This window comes from Lissotriton vulgaris, chromosome 2_1, assembly GCF_964263255.1.
Source record: "Lissotriton vulgaris chromosome 2_1, aLisVul1.2, whole genome shotgun sequence".
NCBI lineage: Eukaryota > Metazoa > Chordata > Amphibia > Caudata > Salamandridae > Lissotriton > Lissotriton vulgaris.
Genome location: NC_141687.1, coordinates 326,707,649 through 326,735,635, shown reverse-complemented (window position 1 = coordinate 326,735,635; position 27,987 = coordinate 326,707,649). Strand labels below are relative to the sequence as shown.

The window sequence follows — 27,987 nt, the reverse complement described above, 5'->3', positions numbered from 1 at the left end:
TGTTATGGAATGCTGTGGTAGGATTACTGATAGAGGTGATATGGTGGGGTGCCTGGTGGCGCGTGTTGGTTTCGGTTAAATGCTTTCTACAGTTCTCTTGGTGACCTCTGCCCTAGAGCTGATCGCACACGGGGTTCCGGCTGGACCCTATCGTTTTGGTTTGGGGGAAACAGGGAGGGGGAGGTCATTCGTATCATGCTAGGCCAAGTTGGGGTTGGTCGGCTGTGGGTGGAGGGGTGGGTGAGGACATGGTTGCCATTATGAGACATTGGGAGGGTTACAATTGTTATGTTCTGTTTCAATGTGCCTTGCCTCAAAGAAATCGATGCATCTGCTGCGACTGTCTAATTGCCTGCTCGTTAGTCTGTTCAAGTTACTTGCCTAGGATGATGCTCCCCGGGTGGTACCCTGATGGTTGAGGGGGAGGTTGGAAGGGCGGATGAGCGCCCTGGGTTGATACACGCTTTGACATGGAATGTGAGGGGGCTTAACGATCACAGGAAACTTGGAAAGGTTCTCTGCTATCTTAGACGCCACAATATTGATATCGCACTACTACAAGAAACGCATCTACCGCTCACCAGTAACATGCTACACACCAGGAGTTTAGCGGGTAACATTGCGGTGGCGGGGTTTACCACTCACGCGCGGGCGTCCTCACCTGGATTAACCCGAAATCTGGATTTCAACTGCGAGCCACTCGGGTCGACCCAGAGGGGAGGTATGTCCTGGCGTCCTCCACAGGGAGGGGGATGGACTTGCTAGTGGTCAACACCGATGGCCCCAACTTTGACTCTCCTGTATTTTTTGACTCCCTGGCCACCGAGATCTCCAACCATAACAACTCGCACGTATTATGGGGTGGGGACTTTAACTTGACGTTAAATCCTGACTTAGATAGGTCCTAGATGTGTGGCGGAGCAGGAACGACGGGAAGAGTGGTTTTACACATTACTCAGCGTTTCACGACATACATACAAGAATAGATTACTGGTTTGCCACCGCGAATACAGTCTGCCTGATTAAGTGCTGCAAGGTTCTCCCCCGCACCCTCTCGGACCACTCCCCCATTCTGTTGACCCTGGAGACCCCAGTGAAGGGTTACGCTCCGTTTACCTGGCGCTTCCCGCCGTATTCCTTGCTGGATCCGATTTTCCGCGGGGAATTGGCGGAGGCGATCGAGGTGTTCTTTGAGACAAATGTGGGCTCGGTTGAAGACTTCCAAACGGTGTGGGAGGCATTCAAAGTCTATATTAGAGGGATAGCGATGTCCAAACACTCTAGTGTCTTAAAGACTACCAGAGCCACTCTGGCTGACCTCGAGCGGCAATTGCACGCTCTCGAACAAAGACTTCACTCCCACCCGGACGACTCCGTGGAGGAAGAAACGGAGCGTCTACTGAGGGAATACCACGAGGCGGCCGACAGAGAGGTACTGCACCTGGGCAAATATGCCACGGCGCGCACTTACGAAGAGGGAGAGAGACAGGGCGCAGTCCTAGCTAACATTGTCAAAGGCCAGAGGAGAAAGGCACATATTCCTGATATAAAGAACGCAAGCGGGGATAGGGTGTCGGATGAGGCGGAGATGGCGGCGGTCTTTCGGGACTACTATGCGGAGCTCTATTCCTCCAAAAGCGGAGATCTGACTGACGAAATAGGTGATTATTTAGAACATATACAGCTCCCATTTCTCCCTCACTCAGACAGGGAATTCCTGATGTGCCCCATCCAGCTGGACAAAATTCGAGAAGCACTAGCCTCCATGAGATCGGGTAGTCCGCCAGGCATGGATGGCCTCTCTGTCGATTTCTACAAAGCGTTCCAGGAACAGCTACTGCCGCACGTCCACGCCCTCCTAGACGACATAGGGGTTCAGGGTACCATGCCTAGCTCCATGAGGGAGGCAATGATAGTAACCATTCTTAAGCCGGGTAAGCCACATGTCGACTGTAGCTCATATCGCCCTATCTCGCTGCTAAACGTTGACACCAAACTATACGCGAAAGTACTTGCGAACAGACTGGCACTCCTAGCCCCGGATTTAGTAGCCCCTGAACAGGCGGGATTCATTCCATCCAGAAATTTGACTTATAATATCAGAACTGTCTTGGGAGCCATCCAACACGTGAAGCAGGACACGCCAGCGGTAGCGCTTTTTTTTTAGACATGGAGAAGGCATTCGTCTCCGTAGAGTGGCCATTCCTTCTACAGGTATTACGGAGAATGGGCCTGGGCGAACCCTTTATCCAAATGATTGGCGCGCTCTATGATGGCCCGGCGGCTAGGGTCCGGATAGGCAATGCGGTATCCCCCCCCCCTTGTTCATAGGGAGAGGCACCCGCCAGGGATGCCCTCTGTCCCCTTTACTATACGAGTTAGCTGCAGAACCCCTCGCCTGTGCCCTAAGAGAGTATCATAGTCACAAGGGAGTTAGGTTCCCCACATACAAGCTGGTCGTATCTATGTACGCGGACGACACCTTGCTATACGCCCACAATCCGGCTGTCTCACTACCTCCACTCTTGAGAGAGGTGGTCCGATTCGGCGCGCTATCGGGGCTCAGGGTCAACTGGGCCCCGATAGCGCTACCCCGATAGGTGCTACCCCTGACTCCTGTGACGACTCGGGTGGAGACGGAGTTCCCCGTACAATGGACGGAGGAACCGATTAGATATCTGGGGATCCAGATACATACGGACCCGGACCTGCTCCTGGGGCAGAACTACGGACGTGCGGTCAGTAGGCTCGAGGACGAGATAGAAATATGGTGTAAACTGCCTCTAACGCTGATGGGCCGCATAGCCCTGATGAAGATGGTAGTGCTACCACGGTTTTTATTCCTGTTCAACGCTCTACCGATAGTGCTCGCTAAATCCTTCTTCCATCGTCTAACTAGTCTGCTGATCAAATTGGCGTGGGCAGGCAAACAGCCGCGAGTCAAATGGACTACGCTCACCCTCCCATACAAATTGGGGGGGCTGGCGGCGCCGGATCTGGCATTGTACTACAGGGCTGCCCAGGCATCTCATCTACATACCTGGACACATGGCAATCCGCTAATCCCGCATGTCCGACAAACGATTATTCACGCACCCTATACCGCTCCCGGCCATGATCTGCCAACCGCAGGATCGCCGGACGGGGATATTGGATTCCATATCTTCCACCAATCACGCGTGGCACTCACTCCTGTTTCGCCAGGGAGGAGCATTGATATATTCACCGGAGATGCCGATTGAGTGGATGCGCTGGCTCCCTCCCATGGCGGCAAAGCGACCACACGGGAACTCGCTAAATTGGGATTGAACAAGGCGGGAGACCTCTTCCTCGACGGCACGGCCAAAACCTGGGACCAGGCAGCAGGGGAACGGAGTTGACCCTCCACTACTCCAGAGGTTCCACTTCCACAGAACTCGGAGAGCCCTCTCCGAACTCCTGGGTCCGGATATGTCGGAGCCTCCGGACATGCCGGAACTAACTTATGTGATCACACATAAGGACCCCAAGAAACTTTTGTCGAATCTTTACGGGATAGCGAGATCCCAGGGGGAACACCAACTCATGAAAGCTCGTTTGGAGTGGCAGAGGGACCTAGGCACCTCGCTGGATGACTCGACGTGGAGCTACTGCTGTGAAAGCACGAAGCGTATCTCTCTAAATGGAAAACATCGACTCATACACTTTAAATTCCATCAAAGAGTGTACTACACCCCAGCACGGCTTCATAGATACGGGCTGCGCCCGGAGGCGCACTGTGAGCGTTGCAGAGCGGCGGACGCTGACTTCTTGCATTTGGCGTGGGGTTGTCCGGGGATACATAGATTTTGGCGGGACATTTTTTCCGAAATGAGCAGGATTCTGGAAGTCGACATGGACCCGGGGCTGGCACTAATAGGCAACTCAAAAAGACTCCCGGGGGCGATACGCAGACTCACGGACATGGGGATGCTGTTGGCGAGAAGAGTGGTAGCTCAGTGTTGGATGCGGGGCCCTTTTCCTACCAAGGCTAGATGGGCGCGAGACATGCTATACTGCTCCACCCAGACAGAGGCATACAGTGAGCAGTTGCCCCCGAAATCCCGCCCGAAGAACTTCTGGGCCCTTTATAGGACTTACTTGCAGGGTCGGCAGACAGAGCGAGCACACCACAGACAGCACCCCGTCGGGGGCAGCCGTAGATCCCACACACGATCTAGACTAGGATACTGACATCAGGAGGGGAGGATAACGGGGGAGTATGAGGCACAAGGGGGGAGGACAGGGGGAGTAGGGGTGCCATGGGGGGGATATTTACGGTGTGGACCGCACACTGTCCGATTTCTTCACTAGCAGAGGTATAACCCGCGTGGTCCAAGATTAAATCCCCCACATTCGAGGCCCCTTTGCCATCAATGGGTTGGTCACGTTTGGAGGGAGGAACGGGGAACGAACACAGACATTGCAGAGCTGGCTACGCTAGAAGGTGCGAGGTACTTGGGTAAAGGCTATAGATAAGATTAGAGGGGGGGGATTGTTTTGAGGGGGTTCAGGGGTTGGTGTGAAGGGCGAAAATTGAAAAACGCACAGAAAGACGGGCAGTCGCCCACTTGTAAGATCTGTACTGCATTATGGAATTCAGACGCACCTATGCGCCGCCGGACCCCCGGGTTGTCGGCCCTGAGGATGTGTACTACTTGTTAAGCGCTTAAGGTCACGGACTGTGTCGCGGCCGGCCCCGGAGGGGTTGTGGGCCAGAAGCTGTGTAAATTGTATTTCCTTACTCTGTGCAATTAAAAAAAAAAAAAGTTTACCTTCTTGGATAAGGTCATTTGCCTTAGTTTTGTATTTGTCAGGTAAAAATGGCATGAGTTTTTCTAACTCATCGTAATGAGCCCTATCATAGCGAGCCAACAGAGCTTGAGCCGCTTGTGAGGCCACTTTTTTGCTGAGGCATCAATAAGCTTAGACTCCTTCTCAGGAGGAGAAGCCTAACCTGTGGTTTGTGAGTTAGCTTTCTTGCGAGTATGTGATACCACTAGAGAGTCTAAGGGCAACTGAACTGTGATGTAAACAGGGTCAGTGGGTGTAGGTGTCGCTTTTTTTTCCACTCTAGGTGTAATTATTCTTGCCCTCACAGGATCTTTAAATATCTTGTATGGTATAGGTAAGGTATGAGTGGCTCTCTGAGAGGAACTAAATGTCTCAAATAGGTAATCTTCTGAAAGCTCTTTTTTCAACTCCATCCCATGATATTGAGCAGCACTGTTAAGGAGTTGAATGTACCCAATGTTATCGTCAGGTGGGGAGGGTCTAGATGGATACAAATCAGGGTCATTATCTGGGATTCAGTCAGTATGATAATCCTCCCTATGGTCAATGTCCTGTGGCCTATCCTGATCTCCATCCTCATCCAAGTCATCCTGTGGGTAAGGTATAAGTGGCGGTGGTGGTGAATTTGATGGTGTAATAAGTAAATTGGGATCAGTGGGGGAAGGAAGTGGAATGTAAGGTGGAGAAAGGTTAGTGCCCACACTCCTGGATATGAGAGGAATGTGTTAGTTCTCAAGCTGATCTACTGACTGGTCTATCTTCTGTTTTTTAAAAGAGTGGCATGGATATGTCCTGTATCATGGCTGATCACCAGGTTTTCTGCTTCGGATCCGAAGGCGGGGCATCGAGTCGAGACAGAGTATCTTTATCTTTAGTAGTTTGTTTCAGTGTCAAAGGTTTTGGCTCCGAGCCTTTCGGTGTCGAAGGTAGAGTCTTCGGCAGCGGTGTAACTGTGACCGACACATGCTTAGATTTGGGTTTCAGTGCAGAAGGTGTCTTTTGGGCACCGGAGTGGGGCCGGCTCGAGCCCAAGTCGGGAGCGTTCTCTTTATGTTTCAGAGCCAGGCCTGAGGGAGGGGAATCTGAAACCTTTTGTCTTGCCAACCTTGGCCCGGGGAGGGACCAGAGCCTTTGTTTTTGTTTGTTGAGTAGGCAAGGGGATCTCTTCACTCACAGTACGTTGACCCGGAGTCGACTTCAGACACAGAAATGTTCTTCCTCTTCGGCTCCTTGAGCTTGCTGTTCTGTGTCGGAATCTTCACCGAAGATGTCAAGTGTGGAGCCACTCTGGTGTTGAATCTCGTGGCGTCTGGCCCAACGGTCACTAAGCGTCTTGTTCAATCGAAACGATCGACACGCGTTGCAGTCTTTCTCGTTATGTTCTGGGGACAGGAGGTTGCACACTTCGTGCATGTCAGTGCGTTGAAATTTTGCACGCCATCCGGGACAGAACTTGAAGGGAGTTTGTTCCATCGAGTACTAGTGCGGCCGGCGCGGGTTGGCCAGGCGACCCACCACGAGTTTCCCGATCAAAGTTTTTCCTAGGTGAGACGATACGCGACAAATGAAGAACCACAGTCGATAACAATACCGTCAAGTGTAGTTGATTGCACATCAAAGGGAACCAAGAAAAGGTGCCATACCGGATTGCAGCAACATACATCCAAAACCGATGGCGGAAAAAAAAAATCTAAAAATGGAGTCGATTTCCACGCGCACTATCACCAAAAGGAGGAGTCACCTACCTCGTGACTGGAAAGACTTCTACGAAGAAAAACAAAGTGCATACATCCGGACCCAACACTAGATGGCGATATATGGCATAGCCTATGATCTACAGCACATATGCCTCGAACATAGTGCTTACAGATTAAATTTTGTGTAACAGAGGTAAAAGGGCAGTCCTCATGGGAGGTTACAAATGAAAACAAGGAGGTCCGAAGGAGGGACTAACAAGCCTATTAACCAATCAGAAGCCAGCATTTATGGAGGTCAATGGCATGCCAATGGCAAATGTGGGCGGAGCTTCAAGCACATACGCTAATACAGCATCCTTCACAGCAGCACATGCGCTGCCCAGGCTCGACCTAAAAATGAGAGGAATTAAAAAGAAAGGGTCTTGACAAAATGGGAAATTCATAACATGAAATTTTACACAATGAAATGTTATTTTTCCACCAAAGTAAAAGAATGTTTATGAACCAGACAACATAAGCCTTAGTAGAAATAATTGACTTCTAATGGTCCACTAAAGCAGGTAGGATAGACTAAGCAATTTATCAGGGGCACCATGTGTCCAAAGCGAAACAGAAAACAAGTGACAATAGAGACCAACAAGATAGTTTTCTGAATTGGACCTGTAACCAACCAGGAAAAATGTCAATGAGGACTTAGGCAAGAATTAGAGGAGGTTAATGCACTCAAAGGCAGAATAAGAATGTATTCTTTCAAAGTTTAGCATAAGCATATTGGGCAGTTACAAAAGTGCTAGCGTTGAAATCTACTTTTTTCTGACACAAAGCAGAGAAATCTTGAAATAATGCTGTTCTAAAGATATAAGGAAAAGATTAAGCTATAGACCAATTAGAGATATAAGCAAGGCCAAATTATTTACCCTCTGCTTGTGCTGCTGTAGTAGGTTGTCCAGGTTATGGCGACGTTTGTAGTTGAAGTAGAAATTCTTACACTGAGCTTCACTTTTTGTTGCCACCATTTTGGCAATTGCTCCCCAGTTCCGTCCATGCTCAACTAACCCTGGGGAAAACATAATATCACTGCTTTAGGGCCTGTAACATAATATTCAGAACCAACATTTTTTTCTCAACCTGTAAAACAAATTAATTACCTTCAGTAACAAAATATCTGTAAGAAACATAGGTTAGTTTTAGATTCCTTACCTTAAGAATTACCACCAGGCGTCAGACTGGATCGGGAAAGTTTTTTCATCACTAGTCGGAAGGTGGCGTCGGTCGACTTCGCGTTCGTCGTCGTGGTCGCCGGGATGAAGTCGCTGCTGCCCTCGCCGCTGACGCCAGTTCTGTGCACAACTTTCCACACCAGAGGACAGAGACATGCAAGACACTGACCACTTGTTCACCAAACTGCCCTGTTCTGCGAACTGAAAGGAAATCCTTAACCCTAGAAATCAGTTCGCAGAACGGGGCAGATGGGTGGGGTGGTAAGGAATCTATAACTAACCTATGTTTCTTACAGATATATATTGTTACCGAAGGGAAGTAACTTGTTCATCTGAAAAACAGTTCTAGATTCCTTACCTTAGAATAGACACCCCAGCAATACCAACCCCGGAAGTCTGGGTCTTCAAACTAAGTTCACACGAGAAAGTCCTGGAGAACAGAACGGCCGAAGAAACAGTCTCTCCGGACTTGGCTGTCCAGGCATTAGTGTTTGGTAAACATGACCAAGGATGCCCAAGTACCTGCCTGACAGATGTCATTTAGGGGGACTCCTCATCCCAAAGCAGTAGTAGTTACCGTCACCCTGGTTGAATGGGCGCGCAGTCTCACTGGAAGCTCCTTCTTTGCCAAAGAATAGCAGGCTTTGATGCACAGAACGACCCACCTGGAGATGGTCCGTTTGTGCACGGCCCAACCTTTCTTAGGGACCACGTAACCAACAAAGAGCTGGTTGTCCACCCTGAATTGTTTGGTGCGATCCAAGTAGAAGGAAAGCGTATGTTTTGGATCCAAGAGGGTGGAGCCTCTCTTCCTCGTTCAAAGGATGCAGAGGCCGAAAGAAGGTGGGCAAAGTGATGGTTTGACCAATATGGAAAAAAGTACCCACCTTGGGAAGAAAGGAAGGTCTCGTTCTAAGGACTAACTTGTCTGAATGGACAGCCAGAAAGGGAGGCTTGGAAGAAAGAGTTTGCAGCTAACTTACCCTGTGTGCACAGGTGATGGCCAGCAGAAAGGCAGTTTTCAAAGTCAAAAGTCAGAGAGGACAGTTATGTCGTGGATCAAAATGAGTGCACATAAGATAGGTAAGAACCAAGCCCAAGTCCCACTGAGGCATTACGAAGGGAACAGGAGGAAGAAGATGACTAATGCCCTTAAGGAATATATTTAAAACAGGGGAGTTGAAAAGAGAAGGCTGATCAGGAAGCCTAAGGAAGGCTGAAATGGCCAAGAGGTAGCCCTTTAGCGTGTCCAGAGCAGAGCCCTGCTAGTCCAAAGAAAGGAGGAACAAGAGAACCTCAGATAAAGGGGCGGAAAGGGGATCCACAGCCTTTGCTGTACACCATGCAACAAGTTTGTTCCATCTGCAGGCATATACCGTCTTAGTGGAGGGACGCCTGGCTGCCAAGATAACATCGCAGGCTTCGGGAGGAAGGTCAACAGCCGTCAACTGTCCCGGCTCACTCTACATGCAAGGAGGTGGAGGCTGGACATGTTACGGTGGAGGACCATCCCCTGCTGCAGCGACAAAAGATCCTCCTAAATAGGCAGTCAGATAGGAGTATCCACGGCCATGTTGAGCAGCTCGGGATCCCAGACCCTTTGTGCCCAATCCGGAGCCACAAGAATGGCTTGGGCAGGGTCGCGCTTGACCTTCAGCACTCTGGGCATAAGTTGTATAGGCGGAAAGGCATATAGAAGACCGCAACTATAACTTGCGATGAAAAGCATTGCCTAGCGAGTGCCGCCTTGGAAATTCCACGCGTAGAACTACTGACATTGCGCGTTCTCTTCGGTGGTGAATAGATCTAACCAAGGCTCTTGCCACTGCTGAAAGAGACCTTGCACCACCTCCGAGTGAAGAAGCCATTCATAATCCATCATGCACTGTGGCTGAGTTTGTCCGCCCTGGCGTTCAGGGAACCTGCCAGAAGTTGAACCACCAGGGATATGCCCTGATGTTCCAGCATGTCCAGAGGCGGAGGGCCTCCTGACAAAGGGTACATGTCCTCACCCAGCCCTGTTTGTTGCAGTACCACATGGCAGTGGTGTTGCCCGTGAACACCTGCACTACTCTTCACGGGACAGAGGAAAGGAATGCTTTTAGTGCAAGATGAATTACCAGAAGCTCAAGAAGATTGATACGGAGCCCGGACTCAGCCGTAGACCAGAGGCCTCTGATCTCCGCCTTCCCCCTTTGGATGCCCCATCCCAGTAGTGATGCATCGGTCACCACTGTGTGTTCTGGTTGGGCAAGGGAAAGGGATCAGCTGTCGATCCAATCCTGGTTTGTTAGCCACCACTGCAATTGCTAAGCAGTGCCCTCCAAGATCTGGACGCAATCGGACAGGTTCCCCTGATGTTGTGCCCAATGGAACTTCAGGTTCCACTGTAGAGCCTGCATATGCCACCTGGCATGGTCCACAAGGCCAAAGGCCCAGTAGCCGGAGGGTCATCCTGACCGAAATCTGAGATAGAGCCTGAAAGATCGGCATCACAGCCCGAACTTGCTGTTCGGGAGGATAGATCAGAAACTGAACATGTCCAGAACTGCTCTGATGAATACAAGCTTCTGAGAGAGAGTCAGGTGCGACTTCAGCACGTTGATGGAGACCCCCAGCGAATGCTGGCGGGGGTGAGGAGGGGGGGGGGGGTGGTAATCTCTAAGGGGAGGGAGTAGCTCCTTCGGACTATTTGCAAAACCCCCCCTGTCCGATGGTGCACCACTGGAGGAGGTGATAGCAAATCCTGCCGCCCACTGGCGATTGGTGGCCCTGGAAGGTCGGACTAGGAGGGTTTGGAGGCTGCTGCAGATGGGGCTGTGGTGGAATGGCCCACTCGCTGGCCCCCAGAACTACGAAGGTGGTTCCTACGTCCCTAGCCACGCAGGGGCTGAACAGCTTGTGCCAGCCTGTGGCCCTGGGTGGGGGGGGGGGGCACCCTTTCTGTAGCCACGAAAGGAGGGAAAAGCAGACTGCGCAGGGCGGCTGGTGGAGAGGCCCAAGTACTTGGCCGTAGCCCGAGAGTCCTTGAAGCGCTCTAGTGCGCTGTCTGCCTTGTAGCCTAACGGGTGACGGCTATCAAAGGACATGTCCATAAGGGTAGCTTGGACATCCCCAGAGAAGCCAGTCGGATCTCAGACAGGCGTAGCTTCGAAGGGCTACCAACGTTGAAATTGTCCGACCTAGCGAGTCGGCGGTGTCTAGTCCACTGCGTATGGTACACTGCGTCTCTCCCCTCGAGAGTACGGCTCGGGCCTCCTTCGGACACTGAAAGCAGCACCTGCGCCACCGTATCCCACACAGAGTGGGTATAACGGCCCAACAGACATGTGGTGTTTACCGACTGCAGTCCCGAGCTTAAGGAAGAAAACCTCTTCCCAAGATGGTCCAGCTTTTTGGATTCCCTATCAGGTGGTGCATTACGGAATGCGCCTTTAGATGTGGAAGCTTGGACCACCAAGCTCTCAGGGGTGGGGTGTAAGGAGAGGAAAGTGGGGTTGCCCGGGGCCGGGCGGTGACATTGGGCAATCATCCTATCCACAGGAGCCACTGTGTTGGGCCTGGACCAGGTGCTCAAAAGGATGTCGGTTAGGGCTTTATTGAACAGCAGCAGGTGCTCTGAAGAGCTTGCTGCGGGCTGAAGCACCTCTGTCAGGAGGTTTGTCCTGACTGCCACCGTAGGTAGCTCAAAGTTTAGAGCCTTGGCCGCCCTACGCAACACCACTGCGTAAGAAGCTCCCTCCTTCATAGCCACGGTAGAAGGAGACAACATGCCAAAGTCTGGGGAAGTATACAGACCACATGATTCCCCTTGTTCCTCTCTCCTGTCCAGGTCATACTCTACTTGGTCTGCTAGAGGGTCTCCAGATCCCTTCCAGTCCACCTCACTATTCTCTGGTTGGCAATTTGACCTGTTTGGAGCACCAGGGTAGAACAAGGACACAAAGGTACCCATTTTGCGCTGGGTCCGCCTCCGTGTGGAGGCCAGGGTCGACTCCAGCTGGGGACACAACCGGCGTCCACTGCAGAAGTGGTGCAGGTGGAATCGGTGCTGGGGGAGATGTAATCAGGTCGACCAGCCCCAATCCGGATCCAGGTCTGGATCAAAGGGGACCCTGCAGTGCTGGGGCCGGCGCAACCGGCGGCGTAAGCCCAGGGCCCCCAGCCAGAGTCAGGGTGCCCAAAGATGGCATGTACCATTTCGTAAAAGGTGCAAAGCCGGGCAGGGGTCACTCCGGGAAGGGAAACTCTGAGTTGACTCTTCAGGCTCCGCACGTAGAGCTTCGGGAGTGGCACCACCTGCATCCTGCGTCAGCCGACGGACAAGTAGTAGTAAAAGAGCGATGATGTTTTTACGACTTCTTGTGCTTTTACTTACCTGAGGAGTGCGAAGACTTTGAAGAAGACTGGTGGTGGTGGCTCCACGACCGGTCCAAGGGCCTCCCTCGCGACTAGGACCTTGAACGATGCGGAGCCGACTGCTGGTCCTAGAGAAGCTTTCGGGACCACTCCCGCAAAGACATCAGATTCATGGTCCAGCAGTCATAGCGCGACTTGGGACCGTGTTCGAAGCTCCAGACAAAACAGGCATACACAATGAGGATCCATCACCAACATCAGCCAGCTACAGGAGCCGCAAGACTTGAAACCAGGCATCCCAGACATGCACTAGGAGTCAAAGACTCAAAAACGATGTCTACAACAGTCGTCAAAAAGTCAGTCAAAAAGTGCCTGGATGTACCTCTTCCTCCAGATCTGTGCTGGCTGGCGCGGAAAAAGAAAGAACCGACGTCAGCGTGCAAGGGCGGCGTCTAAGTAGCTATTGCGACGTCATCCTGGCGACCACGACGCACACGGAGCCGACCAACACCACCTTTTGAAGCGCAGGGTACTGCTGATGAAAACTTTCCAGATCCAGTCTGATGCCTGGGGTAATTCTGAGGTAAGGAATCTAAAACCAACTGTTTCTTTCAGATTTGCTTTTTAAATTCCATTGGTTTTTGAATGGGCAATGTTTCCAAACATTTAAAAGTCTAGTTAGTGCCTTGGTTAAGTACCTTTAGTATTTATAAAAAAAGTTTAAAAGCTTACTTTAGTTAGGGGTAAAAGTGCTTAGAAGGTTTTTTTTTTTAGTCCCTTTAAAAAGGCCCCAACTACTAGTAAAATAATGGGACCTACAGAGAATGTGGTTGTGGGACTCAACCATATCTCTTACCTCCATCTTGGCAGGAAGGAGCGAAAGCCCCTCGGCAAACTTAAAAAAAAAAAAAAAAACTGGCTCCAATCCTACCAATGTTAAGCTCCAGGCGCTCTTGGCAGAATATGCTAAGGAAAACCCTTCTGAAGAGAAGAACTTCCCTGCAGAAGGAAAGAGTAGTAATAAGGAGGAGCATTCCCATTGCCCTCAACTACATAGAGAAGATGTGGTCCCTGGACCCGACCTCCTGAAAGAAGTGCTTAAACTACCTAGAACCAACACAGGTGTGACAAGCACCCCAAGTGACATTAAAGACAGCCTCAATGAAGAGGGCATCCTTATAGTAAGGATTACTAGAAGACTAGCCCTGGAGGATAGACTCCTGGCTACAGAAAAGGAAAGAGCAGGAATGGGTCTAGCACCCATCAATGGTGGCAGCAATTTAATACCTAGGGAGAGGGAGAAATTTTATGACCTTAAAATCCCCAAAGGGATTGTCCCCAAATATGAGGAAGGTGATATCTCAAAATGGTTCACAGCCTGTGAGAGCGCCTGTGCATGGAGACATGTGAAGAAGTCACACTGGGGAGCATTGTTTCGGAACTGTTCACTGGTAATTGAGGGGACAGACTCCTGAGCCTTACTGGGGCAGATGCTGAATCCTATGACTTAATGAAGGGTACCCTGAGTGCAGGCTTGTGACTAACCACTGAGTAATGAGACTTCGAGTCAGGGGGCTCACAAAATAAAGTCAGTCGCAGGTTGACTTCATAGACTTCTCACTGAAAACACTAGATGGCTGGTTAACTGGAAGTGAAACGTACATCTATGCTTGGCTTTTTAATCTGTTTAACAAGAACATATTTTAAGTATTTGCATTAAAACTTGCATCAATATCAGGTAGACCTAGGTCGAATTTCTCCCCAAGAATTTGGAAAGAAGGCAGATTGCTGGGTCAAGACTAGCGCGACCAAGACCAGCACTGGGGGTGACCAAATGAAAGGAGTTACAAAGCCTCCTGAGGAGAAAGTTGGTGATCATTTTAAAGATAACAATCAGGAGTTGTCTAAAGGTGGGCCCCAGAACCCTTCACAACCCAGCAGTGGGTACAAAGGTAAACATTTCGATCCCCTGAAGGCCTGGTGTTACAACTAAGAAGTTGGGACACAAACTGGAGACCCCAAAAAGAATTCCCTTAGTACTTCTCCAGTTAGCACTGGTATGGCAAGTCTTAAGTGGGATCAATAGCTTGCCCAGAGCTATTTTAGTATCAGGGTGGGGTAGATTTGGCTACTCTCGCTCTCTGTCGCCCTAATAAGAAGAAATACCAGCAGCAACCCTTGATTGGGGGTACCAGAGTTGACACCCTGAGGGATAAAGGTGCCAGTGTCACCATGGTAAAAGAAACACTGTTTTCCCCAAGAACATATTTAGCCGGAAAAACCTAGAAGGTGCCTCAAAGGGAGTATGGGTTTCCGCCTTCAAACTTTTGTTTGGCCATCCTGTAAGGGGACCACTTTGTCTTGTGATGGAAGGTTGGGAGAAGCCTCTCCAAGAACCTAAGTAAGCTATTGTGGACTATGTACTAAGCCTATGTTCCACCATGGCAGGGTACACAGAGAAAGTATCGAAAAACCTTGAGACCAGCTAAGAGCTCTGGTACGACCATAAGGCTGCACTGGTAGAGTTCTAACCAGGGCAGAAGGTATGGGTTTTGGAGACTGTGGCACCGAAGGGCCCTCCAAGACAAATGGAGTGGACCTTACCCTATTCTAGAAAAGAAAAAATTAGGTCACATACTTGGTAGACCTGGGCACAAGCAGGACCCCTAAGAGAGCCATCCATGTGAACAGCCAAAAACCTTTCTGTAACAGGGATGATGTAACCAGGCTGATGGTTACTGATAAGGATCATGAGACAGGAAGTGAACCTCTCCCTGACCTCCTCTCTTACAGTACAACAGATGGGTCAGTTGATTGATTTGTCTACTTGTTGTGACGTCATTTCGCTCCACGCACCGCCGTGGAATGCTGGAATGCCGAAGGTTCTATGCCGAGCGCCGGATGCCAGCTGTCAGTTCTCACAGGCTGACTGCAGGCGGCGGGCGCGCGGATGTCTTTTTGCTGATGTTAATAAAGCTTGTTATCAACACACCACTCTGTCTCATGTTGTGGCTACAACACTACTCAGGCACCCTTCTCTGCCCAACAGTAGTCTGACTGCAGGCAAGTCCTACAGCAGTTTGCTGAGCTCTTCTCCTTAGCCCCTGGACAGAAGCACTGGTATGGACACTGGTCACAGCTTGCCTGTCAAAACAAAGAACTATTGGCAGTCTGACCAAGTTAAGGATAGCATGAAAGCTTAAGTAAGCATGATGCTGGAGTCAGGGGTTCTTAAACTTTCTGAAAGTCCCTGGGATAGCCCAGTGGTCTTAGTCCTCAAGCCTCGACCACAGGGTGGAAAATGAGAAATGAGGTTTTGTGTGGACTAGAGCGGTCTCAATGATGTCACTATGGCAGATGCTCAACTATACTCAGTGCGGCTGATGAGCAGATCGAGAAACTGGGTGTAGAGACATTTTTCAGTACTTGTGACTTAACTGCAAGGTACTGGCAGATTGGCATGGCCCCAGGAGCCAAAGAAAAGACCACATTCTCCACCATACCAGATGGGCATTATCAGTTTACTGTTATGTCCTTTGGCTTAAAGAATGTCCCTGCCACCTTCAAACGGTATGAGAATCACGCCCTTGCTTGGTTGGAGACCTATAATGCAGCATATCTTGATATTGCAGTCAACCTGGGGAAGGTTTTACAGGATCTGCAATCTGCAGGCCTAACTATCAAGGCATCCAAATGCCAGATAGGGCAGGGTACTATTGTATTCTTGGGCCTCCTTATAGGCGGAGGCCAAGTCTAACCCTTACAACTCAAGATCCAGACAATTCTGGATTGGGAAGTTCCAACATCAGTGAAGTCATCTGCAATGTCATCAGTGATGTAATATGTGAGTTCATAAGCAGTACATTGTGGGGGCATACGTTGTTAGCCCAGGTAACTATAACTGCTGAATTTTACTGGTTTTGTATCAGGGAAATCTGAGCCTAACTATCAAGTACATGTAACCATTTTTTTCAGTGAATTTCTATGGTTTAAATAAAAAAAAAAATCCCAACTTTAACATGTAAGGAGTAGTTTCTGTCCTGTAACTCCAGCTCTGTAGTAGGGGGATCTCTGTGTATAGTCATAATCTAGTGAATAGTCCCGCCCATGTGCGTGGACCCCGGCAATCAAAAATAATCGCTTAAGTTGTCAAATCATGCAGAACTGCAAAGACACTTAAGAGAGAATTTAAAGACAAATAATGCAGCCTATATCCACAGGCTACACTCCCCAGTACTTCAACTAGAAATTCCACCAAACAAATCCACACACAACACAGCCCAGTTTCCTTTCATAGAGAAACTTGCCTCTACCAGTAAAAGACTCTGGAATGATAGAGAGGAAGGCATGGACAGACAAGCCCAATAGGCTGCCATTATGTGGCTTAAATAGGATACTGTGCCTTTAAGAGAACTTTACAGAACTTCTCCCAGTATCCCAGAATGCACAGCAGGTCCCTTTTACTTTCAGTTCTTTTTGAAGGCGTAGCACGCCAGACCTGTAGCATTCCTTACATGAATATCTTTCTCCACCGGGGAGGAGGGCGGGCGCTTAGGACTATAACAGAGATACCCCTACTACAAAACTGAAATTACAGGACAGAAACTACTCCTTCTGTAGTAGGGGATCTCTGTGAATAGCCATAATCTTGTGAATAGAATGGCAAGCCCATCCCCACACCAAAGCGGCGGTGGAGAGAAGAAAATGATCACTACTGTGCGAACAAATTTCTCAGCGAAGCCTGTCCAACCTGAGCATCTGCCCTGGCATCAGTGTCCAGACAGTAATGCTTAGCAAAGGTATGAATCGACTTCCAACTGGCCGCCTTGCAGATTTCTGCAATTGGAACGTTACGGAGCAAAGCTGTCGTGGCAGCTTTGCCCCTGGTGGAATGAGCCTTAGGTTTACCCCCTAAGGTCTTATTAGCATTTTGGTAACACAACTGTATGCAGGACACAATCCACCTAGAGATGGACTGCTTAGAGGTAGCAAGACCCGTCCTGACCGATCCATAATTGATAAACAATTGGTCTGACCTACGAATATCTTTGGTTTTATCCAGATAAAATTTCAGCACCCTCCTAACATCCAGGGAATGTAGAGACCTTTCCGCTGGAGATGAAGGATTCTGAAAAAACGTAGGCAAAGTTATGGTCTGGTTGACATGAAAATCAGAAATAACCTTGGGAAGAAATTTAGGGTGAGTACGCATAACAACCTTAGCAGCATGAAATACAGTATAAGGTTCTTGGCAACACAACGCTTGAATTTCACTCACCCTGCGGGCCGATGTAATGTCCACGAGGAACGCCGCCTTCCAGGACAGGTGCTGCAACAAAGCCTTATGAATCGGTTCAAAAGGCTCCTTCATCAATCTGGACAGCACCACATTCAATTCCCATGAAGGCGAAGGAAGCCTGACAGGAGGGAACACTTTCTTCAAGCCTTCCAAAAAATCTTTGATCACAGGGATCTGGAAGAATGAAGTCTGTGAAGGGCATTTCCTGTAGGCAGTCAGTGCAGCTAGATGAACCTTAATGGAATGAACATTAAGTCCAGACTGCGCCAAATGTAGAAGGTAAGGAAGGATGACGTCTTCCTTGCCCGTCGTCGGGTCATAGTTCTTGGACTTGCACCAGATACAGAACCTCTCCCACTTGTAAGCATAAGAAGTCCGAGTGGAAGGTCTCTTCGACTCCTTCAGTATGTCCATGCAATCTTCGGGCAGATGGCCATATTGCACTCTCTCAGGAGCCATGCCGCCAGACTCAAAGACGAGAGGTTGGGGGTGCAACATCTGCCCCCGAACTTCATGAGAAGGTCCGCCTGCACGGCAGCCGTATGTGAGGAAGGAGAGACCGGTGAAGCAGGTCCGTGAACCACCACTGTCTGGGCCATTCCAGGGCAATGAGTATCATCCGAGCCCCGACCGGGCCAGCTTGATGAGTACCGCCGGAATCAGGGGAATGGGTGGAAAAGCGTACAGAAAGCTGTTCAACCAGTTGATCAATAACCCATTCCCCAGCGTCCCCTGCTGGTAGTACCTGAAGGCGAAGTCTCTGCATTTGCTGTTTTCGGCTGTGGCGAACAGATCTACGTCTGGAGTCCCCCACCTTGCGAAGACTTCTCCTAGTACTTCGTCGTTTATGACCCATTCGTGGCTTTCCTGAATCAGTCTGCTCAGTGCGTCCGCATGAACATTCTGCACACCTGGCAGATGGATAGCCGTTATCGTCAGTCCTCTGGCCAGAAGCCAGTGCCAGATCGCCTGCGCCTCCTGTGACAGAGTGCGTGATCTCGAACCCCCTGCTTGTTGAGGTAATACATTGTGGTCGTATTGTCCATCTGTACAAGCAGAGAGTTGGTCTGAAAGTACGGAAGAAAGGCCTTCAGTGCCAAGTGAACAGCTCTAAGCTCCAGGAAATTGATGTGATACGTGGCCTCCATCAGGGACCACGTTCCTTGAATCTGTAAGGAGTGCGCCCCCCAACCGTGGAGAGACGCATCTGTCACAACAGTCTGCGTGGGAATGTCCTTGTGGAAGGGAACCCCTCTGAGGAGATTCTCCGCTGAACACCCCCACTTCAGAGACTGAAGAGCATGCAGAGACAGTCGTATCTTTTCGTCCCAAGATCCTTTCCTCTGATCCCACTGGTCCTCCAAGCACTCTTGCAACGGTCTCATGTGCAGTCGTGCGTGTGGCGTTAGGAAGATACAAGAGGCCATTGATCCCAGTAGAGAAGACACTGTCCTCACTGTTGTAGATGGATTGGTCATAAGAGCCTGAGCGTTACGAAGGAATGATAGTCGCTCCTCCGAAGGAGACACGCTTGCCGGCAACGTATTGATGGAGGCTCCCAAGAACTGTATGCATTGGACCGGAGTCGGGACAGACTGGGACATGTTGATGTGCAACCCAAGCTTGTTCAAGAAAACGCACGTCTTCTGGAAGTGTGCTCGAGCTTCCGAGAAGGAGGAGGCCTTGATCAACCAATCGTCCAGGTACAAGTAGACGAACACCTTGTTCTTCCTCAGGTGTGCTGCTACCACCGTCATGCACTTCGAGAATGTTCTCGCCGCAGACTTTAGTCCGAATGGGAGTACTGTGTATTGATAATGATTGGTGCCGACTTGGAATCGCAGGAACTTCCAGTGTTTGTGTGCAATGGGCACATGGAAGTACGCATCCTGTAGGTCTATAGCACATAGCCAGTCTCCCTGTTGCAACTGAGGATAAATCTGATGAAACGACAGCATGCGAAACTTCTCTCTGCGAATCCACTTGTTTGCTTGTCGCAAGTCCAGAATGGGCCTGAACTCGTTCTTGTCCTTCTTGCGAACCAGAAAGAACCGGGAGTACAGACCTCTTCCTCTCTGAGACCGAGGTACGTCCTCTATCGCCCTTTTCCTCAACAGGATTTCCGCTTCCGCCTGAAGCTCGCGCAGCTGAAACTGCGAGCTGACCGGGGGAATAGCTGGAGGAGGGCTGGTGAACCGAAGACTGTATCCATTGCAAACAATATTCAGTAACCACTTGTCCGGAGTAATTTTTCTCCACTGTGCCAGAAAAAATTGAATGCTTCCCCCTACCGGAGCGGGTAACGGATGCGGGGGAAGTAAGCGCTAAGGGCCTAGACCCGGCCGGGTCTTTGGTCGCTGGTGCCGACTGTTGGCCGCCTCTGCCCTTCGGGCGCTTCTGGAACGGCCTTCGGAACTGCTGTTGTTGTTGCTGCTGTGGTCCCGAAGCTTGGCCACGCCCTCTGCCCTGTCCACCGCACCGTCTCTGGAACGGGCGGTCCGATTTCTTTGTCTCTTTGGGCTTTTCCAGACCCACAGCCGTGAGTGTTTCGGCCTCCGCCTTCATGCGGGCCATTTCGTCATCCGCATGTTTCCCAAATAGGGTTTCGCCAGAGAATGGAAGATTGGCAACCCTTTGCTGTGCGTCAGGTTTCAGTGACGTAAGGCGGAGCCAGGCGTGTCGTCGCTGGTTAGTTCCATGGCATAAGCCATGCGCCGCCAAGAGGGACAAATCGGCTGCGGCGCTGATGATCTGATTCGCCACCAGCATCCCCTCACTTAACACCTCCTGGAAATCTTCCCTCTTGTCGCGAGGCAGGTGTTCCACAAACTGCTGTAGGGATTCATAAAGGGCACGGTCATAGCGTCCCAACAAGGCTGTGGCACTCGCAGCCTTCATGGAGGTCGCAGACGTTCCACACACCTTCCTCCCAGCCGAATCCATCCATCTAGACTCTTTATCTGGGGGGACTGTGGATGACTGGGTGGTAGCATGCTGTTTGCGAGACGCCGCCACTATCACAGAATCTGGAGGAAGTTCCACTCTTAGAAAAGCCGGATCAGAATCAGGAGCCCGGTATTTTTTCTGTACTCTTGAGGGGGCCGCCTTAGTCACCGCCGGGGTGAGAACAAGGTCCATGGCCGGTTCCTCCAGGCCCGGCACCAGTGGCAATAATGGACGAGATAGAGGTTTCTGGTGCAGCGTCTCGAAAATTACCGATGTCTTGGGCTTGGGCACCGTCAACGAGATGCCCAATTTGCTGCACCTCTTAACAGGACATCGTGAAAAGCCACCAGATCATCAACCGGCCACACCCTTGTCTCCGGTGACCCCGAAAAAGACCCTTAGGCGGTGTAGGAAGAGGAGGCAGTGACGCCGACCTTGGCGGCGGAACAGGAGGTACCTCCGACCGAGGGGCGGGCCCATGCGGCGGAAGCGGTGGTGGTGGTGGTTGTCCTGAGGGAGGAAGTGGTGGAAGCGGAGGGTTGACGGTTGATCCTCCTTAGGTACAGGGGGAGGGGGAGCCTTCGGCCAAGGTGGTGTATATACCACCGAGTACACCGAGCCCGGTGACTTTTTCGGGGGAGGGGACTGGGAACCAGCCCCTCCAGTAGGTGATCACTGTCTCCGGCGCTCTCCATCAGACCCAGCGTGACTTCTGGTGCCAGAACTACTCCTGCGCCGCTTAGGAGAGTTGGAACAACTCCGAGACGCCGATCTCTTCCTTCTCGACGCTGAGCGTCGTTTTTCCGACGTCGAACGCCACCTCCGCAACGTCGACCGTTCCATTCTCGACGAGCGTCGACTCCTCCTTGATGCCGACCGCTTTCTTGAGGTCCACGGCGTCGAGGATCCCCTCGACGCCGACCGTCTTCTCGACAGCGACCGGCGGTATCGCCTCGACGGCGAGCGCTGACGCCTGTCACTCCTCCTTCAACGCCGATAGCTCGACACTGACGTCGACGACGAAGACGCCGTCGACGGTGGTCTCGATGGCGGCCTACCCAGGCCCTTCGATGTCGAATCTTCACGCCGTCTCGACCCGGAGCCCCGGGGAGATGGGCAACAAACCGTCGTCATCCCTTCCAACATCGCCGATGCAATCGACACCAAACGGGCCCGTTTGCTAGTCTTCCTGCCTCTGTGGAGCCCCCCAGAGGCCTCAGCAGAGGCAGAGGGAACCTTCCCAGCCTGCCCAGACCCACGTGCAGCCGTCTCTCCTCCAGGCCTTGAAGCCTAATCTTCAGCCTTTCCCTCAGGGTCCTTGCTGAAAGGTGCTGGCAGATGTTACATGCTTCAGGGAGACAGATAATGCAGACGTCGTGTGGATCAGTCTTGGACTTCTTCCTTCCACATGCTGGGCATTTGTAGAAAAGAGCAGGCATTTTAGAGCCCTAAAAAGCCTGAACAAACACACAGGAGTGAAGGGAAACACCTAGAAATATAAACTGCAAACACTTATCAAAAAAGTGAACAAAAATCCAATAAACCCTTAAAAAAGGGAGAGCTAAATGCCAGGGTCCTGTTAGCAGGAGCCAGAAAAAAGAACTGAAAGTAAAAGGGACCTGCTGTGCATTCTGGGAGAAGTTCTGGAAAGTTCTCTTAAAGGCACAGTATCCTATTTAAGCCACATAATGGCAACCTATGGGGCTTGTCTGTCCATGCCTTCCTCTCTATCATTCCAGAGTCTTTAACTGGTAGAGGCAAGTTTCTCTATGGAAGAAACTGGGCAGGAACTTTTTATTCCTGAAAAATCACTGCAATACCTAACCCGTTTTTGCTAAACTGTTTCCAGCTTAGACCCCAGGACCAGGACTGAATCTAGGAGTCAGTCCTAGAATTACCAAAGTAATCCACCAAAGTAATCCACAAAGTAATTAACTGTGTTAATACAAGAAAATCCATTGTGCTCAATGCTAAATTGTGTGTAGTATGGTGTTGCCTACTGCAACCCCTGTACCTATTGTGTTTACCAAGTTTATTGCCTTTCTGCAAAGTACTCACCTGAGACCTCTCATATTGAGAACACTATATCTTGATGCCTGTTGGTTCTAGAAATAAAATACCTATATCTTTGATATAAAAACAATTGGCCTGGAGTTCAGTCTTTGAGTGTGTGAAACCCTTTGCTGACTGAGTGTGTACAACAAATGCTTTACACTGTCCTCTGGTACTGCCTTACTGCTCGACCAAGCTACCACTTTAGAGATTAAAGTCACACCTGGCTTTAACATCTGTTATACCTCTCGAGTTGGTGGACTCTATACATACTGTACCTTAACCCCTTCCCTGCTGCGCACATTCCCCTGCTGTGCTGGGGGGCGGGGAGGGGGAGGGCGCGCACAGCGCCCCCATGCTCATGACGAGCTCAGCTCGTCATGCAGTACAGTGCTCCTGACGAGCTGAGCTCATCATGGCCACACCCGTTTCTTTAGAACGCTCAGCACAGCAGGGGAATTAACCCAGCGTGCGAGCGTTCTAAAGGCCATGACGAGCTCAGCACGTCATGAGCACAGGAGCACTGTAGCTCATGACGAGCTGAGCTCGTCATGAGCATGCAAGGGGTTAATCTGGTTCAGTATACATAGAGCCACTTTCTCACATGTAGATTATAATATTCACAGTCAATATGATCTCAGAGAATTTTATTAGTCGTCGGCGCGTAGACCAACGATTTCGAAGAAAAAAAGCTTTGAACATATTCACCGCAGGAAAATATTTTGTTATTGATCTTGTTTTGGGTTTATGACTTTATTTTCCTTTCCCTTTTTTGTGTGGCAGTAACACTCTCTATATTGAAGTAGAGTGTCATATTTCCACACAAGAGGAATTGGAGATTTGTTGCCGCCAGGAGTTAACCATCTGAAATACAGCTTACTGATATTATTACCTTACTTGCTCAATGCTTTGATAAACCCTACATGATTTTTTAATATTTCTCTTTTTCTCTGTTGTGGTTCCTATTCTAGTTCTCCCTATAAAATATATAGGAATAATAATGCTTATGTTACTAATTTCCTCTAAGTTCTTAAAGGAGTATGTGATTGTTAGCAGAGCAGTGACCGACCTCTAAGCACTACGACAACATTTTCCTGACTTCTACAGAATAGTAATTGTAAAAAAAAATTTTTTGTTGTGCTCATTCTTCTTCTCCTGTGGAATAATATAAACTCACGCTGTACATTTTAATACTGTGAATTTATAGTACATAAAAGGGGTTGGAGATCTATCTGTGCAAGACATTTACAACATTTACCACAGTTACTTCCGTTGGTAACTTACTACCTCACAGATTGTAACACTTAATATTTTATGAAATAGTAGTCCCTAAAAAAAAATTGTATACAAAGTGCTTCATTTAATGTTTTCATGAACCGTACATTTCTACGTAATATGACGTCATTTGTGTTGTACTGTTTTTTACTTGTTATTATTGTTGTGACCTGAGATAATATAGTGCGGGAGTGTTTCTTGTAGCACTTCTTTTTTACTTTATATAAAAGTAACTGATGCCCTCTTATATTAACAAGAATATGGGTCAACACTTTTACAAACTATATGCGACAAAAAAAAGGAGGCTGTGGCCAGGCTTAAGGGATATTTTATGAATTGCGTTTCTATTTGTCACCCCTCTGATATATACAACTACACTTTCCTATGAAAGTATATTTGTGATTGCTTAATAAAAACTGCTTCAAACGTCGACTTTAATTTTTGCAGCGCAACCACACCTACTATTTTGCTGCTAGGAAGTAGATCTACCTGCGACAGAAGTAAGCACCGCACTATACGCACAAGTTACTACTTGTGTAACGATATATCTGTAAGAGACTTTAGTTAGTGATAGATTCCTTACCTTAGAATATCCCCAGGCGTCAGACTGGATCCGGAAATTTTTGCAGTACCCTTGCGCGTCGGTAGGCGTCTGCGTGTACTTAGACGCCGCCTCGGCGTGCTGACGTCAGTTCTTAGACACAGCTTTTCCGCGTCAGAAACGCAGAGCTATGCTAAAAACCAACACTGGTGCCATTGAAACTAGGGCCCTGAAAGGAGATGACCTTAACCCTAGATATCGAATCGCAGAACGGGGAGGATGGGTGGATCGGTAAATAATCTATCACTAACTAATGTCTCTTACAGATATATCGTTACACAAGTAGTAACTTGTGCATCTGAAAAAGACACGTTGGTGATAGATTCCTTACCTTAGAATTGATAACCCAGCAATACCAAACCCGGTGGTGGGTCTGCAAACCAATATTCACACCAGAAAGTCCTCAAGGACGGAACGGCCAAAGAAGCCATCCCTCCGGACTTGGCTGTCCAGGCAATAGTGTCTTGCAAATGTGTGCAGCGAGGCCCACATAGCTGCCTGGCAAATGTCCTGCAAGGGCACTCCCCGGCCCAGGGCTGTGGTAGTCGCCGTGGCCCGAATGGAATGAGCCCTTAGTCCAATAGGGGGTTCCTTCTTAGCCAAGGAGTAACACGCCTGGATACACAAGATGCTCCACTGCGAGATGGCCCGCCTGTGCACTGCCTTTCCCTTCTTAGCGCCCGCGTAACCAACAAAGAGTTGGTCATCCACCCGGAACTGGCGTGTGCGATCCAGATAGTAAGAGAGCGCACGTTTTGGGTCCAGACGGTGGAGCCTCTCTTCCTCTTTCGACGGATGCGGAGGCGGAAAGAAGGTGGGCAAGGTGATGGACTGCCCGATGTGGAAGGCTGTAACTACCTTGGGCAGGAAAGAGGGCCTTGTCCTCAACACAACCTTGTCCCGATGGACCGAAAGGAAAGGAGGTTTAGAAGATAGAGCCTGGAGCTCACTCACTCTCCTGTGAGAGGTGATGGCAACCAGGAAGGCAGTCTTCAATATAAGAAGGCGGATAGGACAGTTGTGAAGTGGCTCAAAGGGAGCGCACATCAGAAAAGTAAGAACCAGGTTCAAGTCCCACTGAGGCTTCACAAAGGAACAGGCGGAAAAGTATGTGTGATACCTTTCAGGAATCGATTACCAACAGGGGACTTGAACAAAGAAGGTTGATCAGGCAGCCTTAGAAAGGCTGAAAGGGCAGAAAGGTAGCCTTTGATAGTCCCCAGAGCAGAGCCCTGCTGGGCAAGAGAAAGAAGGAAGAGAAGAACCTCAGAAAGAGGGGCAGAGAGAGGATCCACAGCCTTTGCTGTGCACCATGCCACAAATCTGTTCCACCTGCAGGCGTGTACCGACTTTGTGGAGGGACGCCTGGCTGCCAGAATGATGTTACAGACTTCAAGAGGCAAGTCAAATGGCCTCAACTGTCGCCGCTCAATCTCCAAGCATGGAGGTGGAGACTGGACAGGTTCGGGTGGAGGACCGTCCCCTGCTGCTGCGACAGAAGGTCCTCCTGAAGAGGTAGACGAAAAAGGGGATCGACTGATATACTGAGTAGCTCGGGATACCAGTATCTTCGCGCCCAGTCCGGAGCCACAAGGATGACTTGGGCCCGGTCGTGCCTGATCTTCTTCAGCACTCTCGCCAGAAGTGGTATAGGCGGAAAGACGTACAACAGACCGCAGCTCCACTCGTGATGAAAAGCGCCTCTGAGCGAGTGCCGCCTTAGAAATTTCAACGCGCAGAACTGATGAAATTGCGTGTTCTCTTCTGTGGCGAATAGATCTAACCAAGGCTCTCCCCACTGTTGAAAGAGGCCTTGCGCCACGTCCGAGTTCAGACGCCATTCGTGATCCATCATTTACTGACGGCGTTCAGGGAACCTGCCAGGTGTTGAACCACCAGGCTCACGCCCTGATGTTTCAGTCACTGCCAGATGCGCAGGGCCTCCTGGCATAGGGTCCATGACCTCACCCCGCCCTATTTGTTGCAGTACCACATGGCGGTGGTGTTGTCCGTGTACACCTGCACTACACTCCCCCTGACAAAGGGGAGGAATGCCTTCAGTGCTAGACGAATCGCCCGCAGCTCCAAAAGGTTGATATGGAGCCGGGACTCCGCCGGAGACCAGAGGCCTCTGATCTCCCCTTCTCCCATTTTGCCTCCCCTGCCCTAGAGGGACCCGTCCGTCACAACTACATGCTCCGGTTGGGGAAGGGAGAGGGATCTGCCGCTGACCCAATCGCAGTCCGTGAGCCACCACTGCAGCTGTCTCGCAGTGCCCTCCGAGATCAGGCCATGGTTGGACAAGTTGCCCTGATGCTGGGCCCACTGAAACTACAGGTCCCACTGCAGAGCCCGCATCCGCCAATGTGCGTGATGCACCAGAAGGATGCAGGAAGCCCTCAGCCCCAGAAGCCGCATCGTCAACCTGACCTAAACTCGGGATAAAGGCTGAAAGATTGGAATCAGAGCCTGTATTTCCCGAACCCGCTGTTCGGGTGGGTAAACCCAAAACTGCGCAGAGTCGAGAACCGCTCCGATGAAAAGGAGCTTCTGAGAGGGACACAGGTGTGACTTCAGCACATTGATGGAGAACCCCAGATGGTGCAGGAGGTTGGCCGTAGTCTGGAGGTGGCTGACGACTGTTTGGGGCGAGCCCGCCTTTAACAACCAGTCGTCGAGGTAGGTGAAGACTGAAACCCCTAACCTGCGCAGATGAGCTGCGACCACCGCCATCACTTTCGTGAACACCCGTGGGGCTGGTAAGGCCGAAGGGGAGCACGGTAAATTGAAAGTGTTCGTGGCCTACCGTGAACCGGAGGTAACACCGGTGGGCCGGCAGGACGGGGATGTGAAAATAAGCGTCCTGCAAGTCCAACGCTACCATCCAGTCTCCGGGGTCCAGGGCAGCTAAGACCTGAGCCAGAGTCAGCATCTTGAACTTCTCCTTTCGGAGGAAGCCGTTGACGTTCCGCAGGTCCAAGATAGGGCGTAGGCCCCCTATGCCCTTCTTGGGGACCAGAAAGTAGTGGGAACAACAACCACACCCTACTTCTGGCCCAGGAACGCGCTCGATGGCCCCCTAGGCCAAGAGAGCCGTAACTTCCTCTCGTAGAAGATTCAAGTAAACCCCCGACACGCGGTGGTACTGCGGTGGCATGGCTGGAGGGGTCGCCTCGAAGGGGAGGGAGTAGCCCCTTCGGACGATTTGCAGCACCCACCTGTCCAAAATGATGGTGCGTCAGTGAAGGAGGTGATGGCAAACCCTGCCCCCCACTAGCGTCACGTGGGCCTGAAAGCTCAGACTAGGAGGGCTTTGAGGAGATGCTGCGGGGGTGGATGTGGACTGACCTCGCCGTTGTCCCCGGGCAACGCCATGGCGATTACCACATCCCCCACCGCGTTGGATGTTAGTCTGCGGCCAGTGGCTGGCAGGACGTGTGGGGGCGCCCCTTCCTTGGTCACGAAAGGAGCGAAAGGCAGCAGGTTGCTGCCGCGGGCCGACAGGCCCAAGGACTTGGCCGTAGCCCTGGAGTCCTTACAGCGCTCAAGCGCACTGTCTGCCTTGTCGCCAAAGAGGCGACAGCCATCAAACGGCATGTCCATAAGGGTGTTTTGGACATCAGCTGAAAAGTTGGCGGACCTCAGCCAGGCGTATCGACGAATCGCCACCGTCGTTGCCATCGTTCTGCCTAGCGAGTCTGTTGTATCCAGCCCACATTGGATGGA

At 50.5% G+C, this 27,987-nt stretch overlaps 1 protein-coding gene across 20 annotated transcripts in view; it reads right to left on the bottom strand.

Annotated features, from left to right (window-relative positions):
- The window catches only part of NCOR1 (nuclear receptor corepressor 1), a 1,907,529-nt gene that overhangs the window by 1,033,449 nt on the left and 846,093 nt on the right, over positions 1 to 27,987 (bottom strand). For all 20 annotated transcript variants that reach the window (XM_086955042.1, XM_086955041.1, XM_086955040.1 and 17 more), the window contains one exon: positions 7,427 to 7,566. In XM_086955042.1, coding sequence (XP_086811168.1) covers positions 7,427 to 7,566 — 140 coding nt within the window. The remainder of the gene's footprint in view (positions 1 to 7,426; positions 7,567 to 27,987) is intronic.